This window comes from Balaenoptera ricei, chromosome 1, assembly GCF_028023285.1.
Source record: "Balaenoptera ricei isolate mBalRic1 chromosome 1, mBalRic1.hap2, whole genome shotgun sequence".
NCBI classification, from domain to species: domain Eukaryota; kingdom Metazoa; phylum Chordata; class Mammalia; order Artiodactyla; family Balaenopteridae; genus Balaenoptera; species Balaenoptera ricei.
The window spans coordinates 114,559,945-114,575,403 of record NC_082639.1 but is presented as its reverse complement, the minus strand read 5'-3'; the positions used below and the strand labels follow the sequence as shown (position 1 = coordinate 114,575,403).

The 15,459-nt window shown below is 44.6% G+C and overlaps 1 protein-coding gene across 9 annotated transcripts in view; it reads left to right on the top strand.

The window, feature by feature from the left end:
- The first annotated feature begins 209 nt into the window (after nt 1-209).
- Nucleotides 210-15,459, top strand: part of ARHGEF11 (Rho guanine nucleotide exchange factor 11) — a 112,028-nt gene continuing 96,778 nt past the window's right edge. For all 9 annotated transcript variants that reach the window (XM_059934251.1, XM_059934240.1, XM_059934270.1 and 6 more), the window contains exon 1: nt 210-446. In XM_059934251.1, coding sequence (XP_059790234.1) covers nt 415-446 — 32 coding nt within the window. In that variant the 5' untranslated portion in view covers nt 210-414. The remainder of the gene's footprint in view (nt 447-15,459) is intronic.

Genomic DNA, 15,459 nt, shown 5'->3' with positions numbered 1-15,459 from the left:
ATTAAAAGGATGGTTTTTATCTATATTTTGCAGTTAAGATTGATATTTTGAAGGCACATTCTGTGATTTTTTTTTTTTTTTTTTAAGCCCATAGCGCTAACCTTGAAGAGATTTGTGGTTGGGTTTTTGGTTCTAAGAAGGTCATAGTTTTTTCTCTTTTTCTTTCGGGTTTTTTCTGTTTTGTTTTTTTTAAGAGGGGGGGAGGGGAAAAGGGGGCTAAGGAAGGAGACCATGTTAACTGGTAGAAGTAGAATGGAGCTTCAGTTACCAGGGTCCTGAGAGCTGGAAGAAGAAGGATTCTGTCTTCAAGTTGGGAGGCCATCCTCTCACCTTTCTTAAAAATTGCAAGCGATTCAGTCCTGATCAAGACATCAAAACTACAGGATTCTGGAACCGTGGAGACACTGAGAAACCATGAGTGTAAGGTTACCCCAGAGTATAGACAGGTAAGTTTGCTAATAATGTGGTTTTTCAACACTTACTTAAGGAATGACTGGGAGGGAAAGTGTTGCATTTTGATAAAAGGTTGCAAAAGAAGGGTCTGTGTGGGCTGTGGGAATTGGTGGGGTCTCTGGGCACTCTCTGGGCATGTGTGTTTATGTTCCCTCTGTGTGTGTCCATGTTCAAAACATATCTCCTGATTCAGTGTTTTTAAAATATAAACAGTAGACAGTGACGCCAGAAGTGGGGAAAGAGGGGGAAATGCTTTCCAGCCGCCTTTGACTTTTGCCAGGCCAGAGGCTGAATTTGAGTCCCTAACTTGCCAGCCTAGGGGTGGGAGGCGGGCACAGGCCTGGTCACGTGAGACCCCAAGGGTGATTGGGTCCGGCTTTAGGTGTCGGAGCTGCTGGGGGAAGGGCCCTGGTAGGGGCGTGGGCCTCCACCGGCTGGTTGTTGTGGAATGGTGGGGCTTGGTGATGGGGTGGATCCCATTTCTAGAATGCGGAGGATGTTGTTGGCCTGAATGATGGGACAGAAACACCCTTTGCACCCATACAGGTCTGGATTTTTACCGGTGGCTGATAATGGCCCCCAAAATGCATAGGTCGACACTAGAATTGCTTCCTCTCCAAGCTTGGGGTTTAATTGAAATCTGCCAACCAGCTGATGCTCTAGGTTAAATCTTCCAAGCCGTTTTGAATAAGCTTGACTCTGCAAAATGGGCCTTCCCTCTGCCTAGAGCCCGAAGGAGTTGTTTTAGGCTCTTAGGCCTGATGGGCAGAGACACTGGCCCTTAGAGTCGGAGCACAGGATGCCCTCCCCCCCCCCACCTCCCCCAAGAGTCTGCCCAGTCGCCCCGTCACTGGTAACACTACAGTTTACAACTTTGTAAGGTGTCTGCCTTTTCCTTTCCTCTCCTCCTCAACCTTTTCTCCTTGAGAGTCTTTAGGGTAGTTTTGTGGGTGCTGGATGGATGGTTGGTTGGAGGACTGAACAAGCAAATGAAAGGACTGGGCCTGGAAAAAAAAAAAAATTATTGGAGAGATAGGGAAGAATATTTTCAAGGGAACAATTGTTTTCTCCCTGTCCAGTTAACCTTTGATTATCCATGCTGATAATAATTTCTTTTGGGCTGTGGAATGTGGCCTAAAATGATACAATCTCTCTCTCTCCCAAACACTAATCTCTGTATTGCCTCAGAGTCCCATTTAGATTAGTTCAGCAGTCCCCAGACGGGGACCTGACTTGGCAGTGGAGAGAAGGCAGACAGCCACAAAGGACAGATAGTATATGTGGCTGCTTGAACCTCCATCCCTTCCCCTTTTTGTTGGCTTCTCTTCAGTTTGACTCTTGTAAAGGGAGAACTGAGGCGTGTGTCAAGGCAAGAAGTTGAAATGGTTACATGGCTGCCCTTCTCTTTTCATCCTCTTGGAATATGGGAATTAGCGCACTTGCCTTTTTGAGATTTGGGGGTGAACTATTTCTCTGAATTCAGAGATGTGAGCAGATGGAAACCCAGGTGTTGGGGGTACAAGAAAAAGGCAGTAAAGGTTCCTGGGCTAGTGTAAGATGCTCCTCTGGGAGTTTGCATACCCTCACAGTCTTCTCAGGATTTGTATCGCACGGTTTTTCTGAGTGCTTTCATAGGAATGTATCTCATTTGAGCCTCCCAATATTTCCATGAGGCAGACAAATCAGAGGTTATTATTTTCATTTTACAGAAGGGGTGATTGAGGCTCATGGGGGATACCTGGCTAGCCCAGTGCCATCTTCCCTGACTAGTGGCAGAATCTAGACTCAGTCGCAGGTCTTCTGATTCTGAACCCGAGGCTCTTTCTCTTGCCCCACCCTGTCTAAGTAGGTTTGTATACTGGTCCTGTGGAAAAGGGGCGGGGGCCCCGTTTTATTCTTTCTGGCAGTAAGGTAAGATGCTTTTCAGAACCCCCTTGCACTTGGGATAATGGAGCTTCGCAGGGTGAGAGCATTCCTCACCTCTACCACTACCCCAGTTCTCTTCCCCATTAAAGGATCAGTTCTGGGACTTGGGTCCCCTTCACGGTGTCTCCAGTTGTATTGGATCGTACCCCTTTAGCAGTAGGTTCATTCTATTGGCTATTTTGACATCTCAGATTCAAGACCCTGTGGATTTTAAATAATTCACAGTTTTACACAATTTTACACCATACTGGAGAGACTGAGTGGAGGGATTTCAGGTTATAGAGTCAGGGATTCTCTTTTAGTTTATCAATTTGCTGTTTAGAGAGCGTAGTGTAAGGTGCTGTGCTCAGTGTTTCAAAAAATTTAAGTATGCAGTTCTTGCTTACAAAGAGCATGCAATCTACTTGAGGAACTAGGAAAGGTGTAAGACTCCTGAAGACCACATAAAAGCAACACTGGACTATAAGCTCTGTAAAGGTAGGAACTGTGTTTTGTTTGCTCAGTTATAGCCTGCACGCCTGGCTTAGTGCCTTGCATGGGGTGAGTGCTCACTAAATATTTGACAAACGAATATTGGATTGAGTGAACATGTCAGCGTGTATAAATTCATCCGTTTCAGATTTTTCAACATTCGTGTTAATTTCAAGTGTAGTCAAAGTAAGGTCAATTAGAGAAGGCTTCCTAGGTGATGCGTGTTTTCTAGGACATAAGGATGGAGGACCATGTCTATGGAGAGAGATTGTGGCTCGAAGAATAGAAGGCTGTGGAATATTTATCCAGCAGAGTCTTTAATCCCCTCTTGGGAAGTGACTTCTGGGTCCAAAGAAACATGAAGTATTTGCAGCTAATCTTTTTTTTTTTTTTTTTAACATGAAAGGAATTTTTTTTTTTTTTTAAAGATTTATTTATTGATTGATTGATTGTTTTGTTGGGTCTTCGTTTCTGTGCTAGGGCTTTCTCTAGTTGCGGCAAGTGGGGGCCACTCTTCATCGCGGTGCGCGGGCCTCTCACTATCGTGGCCTCTCTTGTTGCGGAGCACAGGCTCCAGACGCGCAGACTCAGTAGTTGTGGCTCACGGGCCTAGTTGCTCCGTGGCATGTGGGATCTTCCCAGACCAGGGCTCGAACCCGTGTCCCCTGCATTGGCAGGCAGATTCTCAACCACTGCGCCACCAGGGAAGCCCTTTGCAGCTAATCTTGATCTTACAGTGTTAATCAGTTGTTAGCGAAAGATGGACTAAATGGTAGCTGTTCATGTCCCTTTCAGTTTTTGTCCATGGACAATTTATTGCCTGTTAATGTGTGTTCTTCTCAAAAGTTTCTAAAAATGTGTTTGATATTGCAAGCAGAGATAATAATACTGAATTATTTTTATAGGAATGGTAATGAGTTTTGCTAAGCCATGTATATCCATTTGCCTAGTTCTCCATGGCAAATGTTTTTGAGATGGCCAGATGGGTTAGGATCCATAAAACAGCATCCATAAAATGGCTTTTCTCTGTTCAGAGGTAGTTAGCTCATGTGAGGACCAAAGCAGATGGAGAAGTACTAGATTTAAGCTGAGAGTTCTTGGTTTGAGCCCTGGCATTCCCCTTAACTGTGTGATCTTGGGCAAATCACATGCCTCCCTTGGTTTCCTCATGTGTAAGGCAATAGCTCATTCATATGAAATGCTTTCCGGTTCACAAACATTTTCACATAGCTTGTCATTTGAGGATTGTAACACTTATTGTGTCTTTCTCATGGTGCTGTTGAAAGGAGCAAATCAAATTAGATAGGGACTTCCCTGGTGGTCCAGTGGTTAAGAATCTGCCTTCTAATGCAGGGGACGCAGGTTTGATCCCTCCTGGGGGAGCTAAGATCCCACATGCCGAGGGGCAACTAAGCCTGCGTGCCACAGCTACTGAGCCCACATGCTCTGGAGCCAGCATGCCACAACTAGAGAGAGAAGCCCTCACGCCACAACAAAAGATCCCGAGTGCCGCAACTAAGACCCGACGCAGCCAAATAAATAAATAAAATATTTTTTAAGAAAAACAACATTAAAAACAAATCAAATTAGATAATATATTTCAAATTGCTTTCTAAACCAAAACTCTATAACTTTTAGATGGTAAACTCATGGATTTGATTTAACATCATGCACTACTTTCTGAACTGGCCCAAAACAAATTAAGAGTGACTGAAAGATCTTTCCATTGTTTTGAAGAATTTAACCAGAGTGAACAGGCATTTTTGTTGCAGAAGTGCATGAGGTTAGAAAGAAGGCATACTTTTCTAGTTCTAGTGGTCAGGGTTGGGTGATGATACTAGAATATGAGAAGGGGAAGGTTATTGAATCTCCTTCCCAGGAATTTTGATGAATGGGAGAGGCTTGAGCTACCTTGGCTTCCTTAGATGGGGATAGAAAGGATTTGTTTTATGATCTCTGGCTGTTCCTTGTTTTAGAAGCATATGACTTGCCTAATTCAGAATAAACCCAGAGCCAGCAACTGTTCCTTATCAGGGATCTGAGATTGAATGTAACTTTTCCCCAGCCTGTAGCCTTTTTTTTTTAGAAGAGGCGAAATCTTTCATGAAGTGTATGGAGGAGGTGGGAGAAAAAGGCAGAGGAAGGAGGAAAGAGCCTTCAGGCTGAGGGGACGTTTGTAGAGAAGAAAAGCTGGTAGCCTCGGCTGAGGAGACTGGGCTTGTCTGAGAAGGAGGTGGGGGAGGTTCTTCCCACCTCAGGCTCCCCCTTTCCACTTCAAGTTCTTACTGAGCCCTGGGAACAAGAAACCCCCAGACATTCGGCTGAGTTTCTGCCTAGTTTAGAGGTTGGCCTCCCAGAACAGTGACAGGGATCCAGAACTACAAAGAGTAAGTCCCCTGAAATGCTGAGTCTTCTCCAGAATGTACCCTTGTGCTCTCCAGGCGTGAGATGAGAGATGGCAGTGGATTTGCAGATGAAACATTTGGTGATTAATCACCATTATGAGCAGGAGCAGGCTGAGCTTACCTTCACACACTCAAAAACATTTCTGAAAGAGCACCCTTTGATGAACAAATTTATTTAGCTTTTTTTTTTTTTAAATCGTCCAAGTACTGCCAGAGTCCCTTTTGTTCTGTTTAGGAGGGTAGACAAAAAATGTGACAAGTTAAATGACAATGAGTTCATTAAAAATAAAAAAGATTCTGTGAAGGTCACATGGCTAATCCCCAAATTGGTATAAAGACAAAAGAGTTCTGGAAACTCGCAACCTTCATGGAATAGAGTTTGGAAACTTTTGGATAGTGTCTTTTGGATAGCAGTGATACCGCTTTAAAGATCTGGGAATCTGATGTAGGAGAAAGGGCTTTGTTAACGCTGAAGTTCCATAAAACGTAAGAGGAACGGTTTTAATCTATACTGACTGAATTTGCTTCACATCTTCATAGTGGCACTGCCTTTAAAAGTCCATTTTATTGGTTTATTATTTTTAAAACTTAATTTCAAGATTTATCATGTGGTTTGGAAACCCTTTTCCCCATGGACTGTGCATTCTTCTTTTCTCAATCACCGTATTGGGAAAAGACCCAAGCATAGACCTGCTAGTGTCATCCAAGGTCACTCCTTTGCCCCATGGAGGGAAGCAGGACTACAGAAGTTGCAGATTGTGGTCTCAAAAGAAAAAAGTAATCATTACTTTATGAAAAGTCGTGTTAGATCCCCTGTGAAAAGAGGTTTGGAGTTCTGAGGGAAGACCCCCAGCATCCAAGTAAATAGATGAGTGAATTAGGGTAGCCAACCTCTCAGATTTGATTCCTTCTAGCTGTTATGTTCTTTGAGCCTCTGAAAACATAATGCCTGTGCCCTTTCTTTCAGTGAGCCAGGACTTTTTTTCAGGAATCCTATCTGCCTTCCTGAAAACCAGTGAAAATGAAAGTTTGAAAAAACCAGGGAACAGAGCTGTCTGATGAAATGGGAGGGGAAAGTGGAAGAAGTACAGTGATGTGGAAGTGGAAGTGTGGGGAGAGGCGGGGAAATCTGTGGCCCCCAATAAAATTGGAGTAGGATTTGGAAGACATTTTCAAGGCCTGGAAGAACACCCAGATTTGTGGTCCTAAAACAATTGGACAGATTTGAGGGGAAAATCACAGAAGTCTTAAGTCTTAGAGGATCCTCCTCTTCACTTTCCTCTTGACTCCAAGTAGGGCGTCTCCTGAGCTGGTCCAGAAGGTTGAGGGACTCCCATTTTCAGTGATCTCTTGTGGTTCCATGAGTTGAATAGTTGTAAATTCTTTTGAATCACAATTTTTCCTTTGCTACAATTTTTTATTTTATTTTATTTTTTTTAGTGAATGAGAAGCACTACATTTTCTTTTTCTTTTCTTAATTTATTTATTTATCTATTCATGGCTGTGTTGGGTCTTCGTTTCTGTTCGAGGGCTTTTCTAGTTGTGGCAAGCGGGGGCCACTCTTCATCGCGGTGCGCGGGCCTCTCACTATCGCGGCCTCTCTTGTTGTGGAGCACAGGCTCCAGACACGCAGGCTCAGTAATTGTGGCTCACGGGCCCAGTTGCTCCGCGGCATGTGGGATCTTCCCAGACCAGGGCTCGAACCCCTGTCCCCTGCATTGGCAGGCAGATTCTCAACCTCTGCGCCACCAGGGAAGTCCCTTTGCTACAATTTTTTTTTTTTTTTTGGCTCCACTGTGTGGCTTGCGGGGTATTAGTTCCCTGACCACGACCAGGGATTGAAAGCGCCACGACCAGCCCAGTGAAAGCGCCGAGTCCTAACCACTGGACCACCAGGGAGTTTCCTCCTTTGCTACAATTTAAGTCCATCTTCCTGTCTTTTACTTCTGATTTCAACATAGGCCCTAAAGTCACTAGTCCCTCTGTCGTCTTTATTGACTTCTTCAGGATTCTCCTCATTCTAAAGAATAGCAAACTAAGACTTGAATGTGTGAGAAGGGGGCTTTGAAAAGTTAGGGTGAAGTGATTTCAGAGTCCTGATTTCCAGCACTTTGTCCTCCAGTGTTTAAAGCTACCATAAAATGGTGCAATGGGATCTATAGTCACCAGTCGTGGACTGGCATCAAATCACAGAGGGAACGGGACCAATCTAACAACCTTCCGGAGGGTGACCTATGATCTGTGGCACTTGCAGTCAGTCGGTTGGACGGCAGATATTTGTCAAAATAGCTCCATGCACAGCCTAGTTCTTAGTGTTCTGACAGATAATTTGCAAGAATGTGGAGCTTACATTCTTGTTGGGAAATGTAATAAATGAAACAACACAAAACAATAAAAAGATAGTGCATCATTACTGAATCTTGATGTGTACCAAAAAGGTACATTTAGAGACGAGTAGAAAGTTGGTGCTAGTGAGAATAGCCAGGGGAGGGGTGGTTAGAAATTATTTAGGTTGAAGAAAGAGAGGAAGCTGTTTCAGACAAGGGTAACAATGTAAGCAAAGGTTCTGGGGCAGAACCAAGCATGGGGTGGTCTCAGGATGGTAAGAGTGTTGGTCTTCGTAGAGCAGAGAGAAATTAGGTTGTCAGGGTGAGTATGGTGGGAGTGTCGGGGGGATAAAGATATTCAGACTGGATGTGGAAGGAAAAAGGGAACCAGCAAGGTTTGTGTAATATATGGTGATGAAAGGAATGTTTAAGGAAAGAATTCTAATATTATTATGTAGGTGGGAAGAGAGCAAAAGATAATGTGAGGACAAAGAAGGGCAGGATTTGAAAGACATTTTGGAAGGAAAACCAACAGAGTATGTATGTTAAGGCTGAATCAGATTTGGTTCCCAAGTTTTGGAGACTGGCTATTGCTAGAGAGATTAAGACCATCATTAAAAGTCATTCTGCCTCCCGTTGGTACCCAGCAATTCACTGAACATAGCATATCGAATGATACTTATCTTGTTGAGGCCCTTAGGTTAGGCTGTTTGTACCAAATAGATTTAGAGGTCTTCAATGCAGTCTTCTAAAGAGAGAGAGAGAGGGCAGTGAGTTCTGAGAGCTCCCTTAGGAAATGGGGTCATGATTTGAGGAGATTAGCATATATTTGATATCCTGATTAATTAATCATACCCCACTCTCCCACTGCAGACCAAACTCCAGGGCTCAAGGGATATCTCTGCAGAAACCATCCTAGTAGCATGATTGTAGAGAGTATAGGACTTGAAGTGAGAAGAGCTTTGTGTGAGTCCCAGCCTATCCGCTAACTAGCTGTGTGATCAGGGCGATATGTGTAAAAGCATTTTGTGAATTCTATAGTGCCAAACATTTGATGAGTGTTGTTGAGGCATTTGGTTTGGCAAGGACCCCAGATTGGCCTGAACTCTCCTCAGCTGCCGCGAGAAGACCTGTGCTTGGGTGCTGAGACCTGTGCTGATTCTAAACTGAGGACCGACAGGCATGGCTCTGGGAACATATTGAACAAACACAGGACGGTACTAGTTAAAAATAAGGTGCGGAAGATCTCGTCCTAAGTCCATCCTTTTTCGCTGGAAACCTTCTTTGCACAGTGTCTTTCCTTTCCAGCTCGAACTCTCCAGCTTGGGATCCATGCCTTCTTGCTTCAGTTCAGCCCACATCTCACTAATTGTAGGTCTTATTACTGTCCCCTACCATCCCGCTTCAGGTAGCCTGAAGCCTGTTTCCCAGGCCTACATCACTCTTTCCACATCTTTATATGAGTGTTCTCTTTCTCTCCCCAACTCCGGCTAGTCTTAGTTCCTTCAAGGTGACCTTTTCTGGTTAATATCATCAAACTCTATAGTACATTTATATTATTCAACGTTCCTTTTGCACATACATATAGCAATTGGACTCTTATTATCTTTTATATGTTGGTATAAAATACTTTATATAAAAGTTCTAACAGAATCCCTAGCACATGGTCGACTATTATAAATAAATGTCGGTGCTCTTCCATTCTTTGCATGTTTTATGTTGGTTATTGTGTCTTAACCTGTTTCTCAGGGTTCAAAAGCGATGTCTCTTCATTTTTCTAGATTGTCTTCTAGCGCTCAGTAGAGTTCTCTACTCCTCCCTACGGTTACCTGACTTGAACTGTAGTTGTTCATTCTTGACATAACCAATTCCCTCCATGCCTACCCAAGGGATTTCAAGAAAGCAACTCTAAACATTGCTGCTAGGAAAGGAGACCAAGTATCCCCCTTGTTCTTACCGGGTGCTAGGTCTTGGGCACTTGGTATTTCTTCTAGGGACAGAGCAGCCTTGTTGGGTTGCTTGCCTTCAGCTTCTCCCAGCTCTCGGGGGATTTCCCCACTGGCGGCCTGGTTTCCGGGCTGCTGTTCCCTGCAGGGGTCTGACGGGGCACAGGGCCCGCCCTGCCATTGTCCTGCCTGCCCCAGGCTGGCCCCATTCATTTCCCAGAGCACAGCCCTCAGAAGCTTCCTTCCAAGAGACTGCTGCTGCAGAGAAAGGCCACTGTTGTTCTGGGGGGAGGTGGCTGGAGAGAGTGTAGTAAATAGCTTTGTGAATGGGACCTTGTATGAGACTAGAACCGCAGACCCTTTTCTCCTCCGAGCCCTAGGGATGGGGGCAGAAAACCACTTGGGCTTCAGTGTGTTCACAGGAATAGGGTCTGAGGTTTAGGAATACTCATGCTATCCCTCAGATAAGGAGATTGGTCCATTTAACAAGTCTTCACTGGCTGGTGCCCCTCAAGGCACTAGGATTCAACATGAATAAGTTGCTTACCCTGCCCTCTGGGAGCCTGTGGTTTTGTGTGGGGAGACGAAGGCGAAGGCGAGCAGGAGTTGTATGATACCACCCTGAACTTTTCTGTGATATCAGTTGAAGCAGATGGGAGGGACAATAAAGAAACTTTCCTGGAGGAAGTGACGTTTAATTGAGGCCAGAAAATGAGAGCCAGGCTTGAGTGAGGGAAAGTCCAGGCAGAGGGAACAGCATGTACTGAAGACAGAAGAAAAGGAAGGACATGGTGTGGCGGGAGCTGAAAGTAGCTATGGTCTATAGCGAGACCTTGGAACAATTAATTAAATGAAACAGGAGCGTACAGGAGCTAGGGCCTGGGAACCATGTAATCCTCCCTATTAGGAGTTTTGGACTTTATCCTGAGGGCAGTGAAGCACCATTGCAAGACAAGTAGGGAGTGACATGGTAAGATAGGCTTTTAGAAAAACAAGATCACCCGACTGCAGTGTGGACGTTTAAATTGAAAGAACAAAAGAACAGAGAGGGAGGACAAATCAGGAGCCCATTGTGGTAATCTGGGCAGGAGGTGAGGGTGGCCTCTACTAGGGAAGCGACAGTGGAGATGGAGAAAAATGAAGGATTAGAAGACTAAGTAGTTGGTTATGGGGGTGGGAGGGCGTGAAGGAGAGCGGGGGCAAGGATGACAGCCTTTTCCTTGGCTTGGGCTGCTGGGTGGTACTATTCAGTGAAAAGGGGAACTGAGGAGGAAGAGCGTGATTGAGGGAAGGAGTCCCTTTTGGACATGATGAGTTTGAAGTGCCTGTGGGAGATCCCAGGGAAGCTGTTCAGTAGGTTGGCAGCTGGTTATACAGGCCTGGAGGTCAGGAGGGCGTGCCGGGATGTGGGTCATCAACATCTGGACCGAATGGTGGAAGTGTGAGGCTGTCCAGGGACAGGGTGTAGAGTGAGAAGAGGGCCTTGGACAGAACCCTGAGGGGCACTGCATTCAAAGGTGAGGCAAAGGAAGAGGATCCCACACAAGAGACTGGTGGGGAGTGGCAGGAAAACAGGAGCCAGGGCAGTGTGGAATCTCAGAAATGAAGGGAGGGAGTGGCCAGCAGTGTCAAGTGCTCCCAAGAGGCAAAGGATGGAAAGGATAGAGAAGTGTCTGGATTTAGTAACTAGGAAGATTTTCATGGCCTTGGGGGGGATGTGGGGAGGAGCCAGTTTGCGGTGAGTTTAAGAGGAAAGAGGCAGTGAGGAGAGGGTGATAGTCTGGTCAATTCTTTTATGAAGTTTGGTCAGAAAGAAGAGGAGAAAAAATGGAGCCCCTTAGTCCCCATCAGTTGGCCTCTGAGTTCATTTTTTTCAAGGTAGAACTAGGTTGTCTTAAGTCAGAGGTTAACACACATCAGAGTCTGCTGTGGGAGAAGCAGGAGGGGAGATGTGTGACAGGATTAAAGGAAGGATTAGACCCAAGAGAAGAAGTCAGTTTTTAAAGTAGGGGAGGACACAATTGACAGGGAGAGAAAGATGGAAGGTTTATAAGGCCGAGATAAGAGTGCCATAATGATGGCGCTCCTTTGTATTTCTGTGGTATGATATGTAGTTTGCAAAGCGTTTTTGGTCTGTTATCTTATTGAAGTAGTCCAGGCAAGTATTTGCATTCCCATATTATAGGTGGGGAAACAAGCTCAGGGAGGCTTTAATGATTTGCCTAAATCTGTAAACTAGTAAACAGTGGGATTGGGATTAAAAAAAAAATCTGTGTTTATGGAGCCCTAGCCTAGTGCTCTTTCCATTTTCCTGTCCCCCTGGCCAGGCTCACTGGTAAAAATATGTAAATCTTTGAGGGAGCCAGACATCAGGTTTGCTTGACACAGGTGAAGGGTGTCCTCCAGGAAAAGAGATTGGTAAATCGGGAATCAAGTCTCTTGAGTATTTAATCTCTTCCCGATAAGCTTTCCTTGTCCATGGCCTCCCCATAGGACCTGAGGTTTGCATTCACTATCCAAGAGGAAGGAAACTTCCCTCCCTCTCTGCCTCCTGGTTGGTTAGTGACGGGGAAAGAGTGGCACTCTGAGGCCAGGTAAGTTCAGTGACTTTGGGAAGCATAAAATCTCAGAAGCGACTGAGCATTCTTCCACTAAGCAGTGGGGCACCTTTAAACTACTCAGGGGGGCTTCCCTGGTGGCGCAGTGGTTGAGAATCTGCCTGCCAATGCAGGGCACACGGGTTCGAGCCCTGGTCTGGGAAGATCCCACATGCCGCGGAGCAACTGGGCCCGTGAGCCACAATTACTGAGCCTGCGCGTCTGGAGCCTGTGCTCCGCAACGAGAGAGGCCGCGATAGTGAGAGGCCCGCGCACCGCGATGAAGAGTGGCCCCCGCTTGCCACAACTAGAGAAAGCCCTCGCACAGAAACGAAGACCCAACACAGCCATAAATAAAATAAATAAATAAATAAATAAATAAAGCATGACACAAATTAAGCAATGTGAATACCATCAAGCTTTAAAAAAGAAAAAAAAAAAAAAAAAAAACTACTCAGGGGCCTGATCTGTGTGTACCCTGCGGTGCCTGGACTGTGTAGTGAATGGATGCTCAGTAAAGTTTTACTAAATGAATGGATACAATATTTATTTATTTGTTTGGCCGCAGTGCACAGCATGCAGGACCTTAGTTCCCTGACCGGAATGGAACCCACACCCCCTGCAGTCGAAGTGCGGAGTCGTAACCACTGGACTGCCAGGGAGCTCCCTGGATACAGTTTTTTAATTAACAGCTTTATGATATATAACTCACATACCATAAAATTCACCACTTTAGAGTGTACAATTCAGTGGGTTTTAGTATATTCACAGAGTTGTGCAACCATCCCTATTATCTAATTCCAGAAAATTTTCATCACCCCAGACGAAACCTCGTATCCGTTAGCAGCCACTCTCCACACCACCCAACTAGCCCCAGGCAACCATGAATCTACTTTCTGTCTCTATAGATTTGTCTACTCTGGACATTTCCTATACGTGGAATCATATAATATGTGGCCTTTTGTGCCTGGCTTCTTTCACTTAGCATGATATTTTTCCAAGTTCATCCATGTTGTAGCACATATCAGTACTTTATTCCTTTTTATGGCCAAATAATATTCTATTGTATGGATATACTACCTTCTGTTTATCCATTCATCAGTTGATGGGCATTTGGGTTGTTTCCACTGCTCAACTGTGATGCATAATGCTGCTATGAACATTTGTGTAGAAGTTTTTGTGTGGATGTGTCTTTTCATTTCTCTTGGGTATATACCTAGGGTGGGAGTTGCTGGATCATATGCTATCTCTGTGTTTAGCATTTTAAGGAACTACCAAACTGTTTTCCAAAGTGGCTGCACCATTTTACATTCCCACCAACAAACTGTGAGAATCCAGTTTTCCCACATCTTCACCAATACTTGTTTTTTTGTCTGTCTTTTTGATTATAGCCATCCTAGTGGGTATAAAGTGGTACCTCATTGTGATTTTGATTTGCATTTTCTTAATGACGTTGAGCATCTTTTCATGTGCTTATTGGCAATTTGCATGTCTTCTCTAGAGAAATGTCTATTCAAATCCTTTGTCCATTTTTTGGTTATTTGTCTTTTTAAAATATTTATTTATTTATTTATTCATTTATTTGGCTGCGTCAGGTCTTAGTTGTGGCACACGGGATCTTCGTTGCTGCATGCAGGATCTTTCACTGCAGCCCTCGGGCTTCTCTAGTTGCAGCATGAGGGCTCTAGAGCGCACCAGCTTAGTTGTCCCGCGGCGTGTGGGATCTTAGTTCCCCAACTAGGGATCGAACCCGCGTCCCCTGCATTGGAAGGTGGATTCTTAACCACTGGACCACCAGGGAAGTCCCTGTTTATTTGTCTTTTTATTGTTGAGTAATGGATACAGTTTTAAGCTAAGTCACTTAACCTCGCTAGGCCTCTCAGTTTCATCAGTCGTAAAATGGGAAAGTTGGATTTGATCTCTGAGATCCATCCAACTCTCATGTTAATCTGTGGAACTTCGGTCACTCCTTTAAGGTTCTACTCACCATGTTGCAGTACAGACTAGTTGTTAGGAGTATGACTTTTGTGTCAAATAGACCTGGGTTTCCTGTTACTCAGTCCCTCTCAGCCTCAGTTTTTCCTTTTGGAAAATGAGAAAAAGAGTATTTCTCTCATAGGGTTCTTGCAAAAATTAAGTAAAAGTAATGCATGTAAAGTGCTTAGCAAAATACCTGACATAGTTAAGAGTTCAGTATATGCTAGTTATTATTATTATCTCATTACTACCTCCTATCTTATAGTCTCTAGTTGGATGAGCCAGGTCCCCATCCCTTGGGTGTGACTTAGCTGTCCTGGTCATGGAGGCTTTGCACAGATCAGTATTGTTCAAAATATCCATTGCTGCATAACAGACCACCCCAAACATTGGCTTAACATAATACTAATTATTTTGCTCAGAATTCTGGGGGTTGACTGGGTTGAGCTAAGCAGTTGTTCCCAATTGGGATCTCTCAAACAGGTGCAGTTATATAGGGGCCGACCTGGCCTGGGCTTCAAAGACTTCTTCACTGTGGCCCCTGTGTTGGGAAGACTCAAGACAGCTGAGAGCTGAAACAGCTGGAGCTCCTCGACTCTCTGTCTCTCTGTCTCTGTCTCTGTCTTTTCCTCTCTCTGGAATCTCTATAGATTCTCTTTCCACATGGTGGGGTGAGGGTAGCCAGACTTCTTACAGGGTGACTGAAGGCTCCCAGAGCAGGCATCCCGTGATACTTGCAGAGGCTGCATCCCTCTTTGTGAGCTAGACTCAGAGGTCACATGGTGTCAGTTTTGCCCTACTCTTATTAGTGGAGGGAGTCACAAAGGCCTGGCCAGGATTAGGGAAGGGATATGGATGCCACCTCCTGATGGGGAGTGGTATGAAGAATGGGAAATACTGTTGTGGTTACTTTTGGAAAATTCAGCTTGCCACAGTCCCTTAATTTCTTTATGGTTAATTTTTGTCCCTCCTGTCCTTCAAATACCACTTCCAAACTTATTTACTAGTGAAGTCTTACCTGATTAACTGCTTGATTCAGGTTTCTCCTTTTTCCTGTACCTCTCACCACATAAACCCCTGTTGATTCTTATGTCATATCTGCTTATCTTTTCTGTCATCTGTAATACTCCTGTAGTACTTACAACTGAGCTCTGTGCTCTTTACGTGGTGCCAGCTAGTGCCCTAAATTCTCCAGTTGGGGTTTTTCCAATAACTTTAATCGGCTTGTGTTCAAGTGTTGACTGGTTCTCTCTTGGTTAAAATTGCTTGCAACTTTTCAGACTTACTAACTGCTAACTCTAATCCACCTGGCACTGTAGGGAAACCCAAGTCCTGCACCCCTTTGTTCTCTCATATG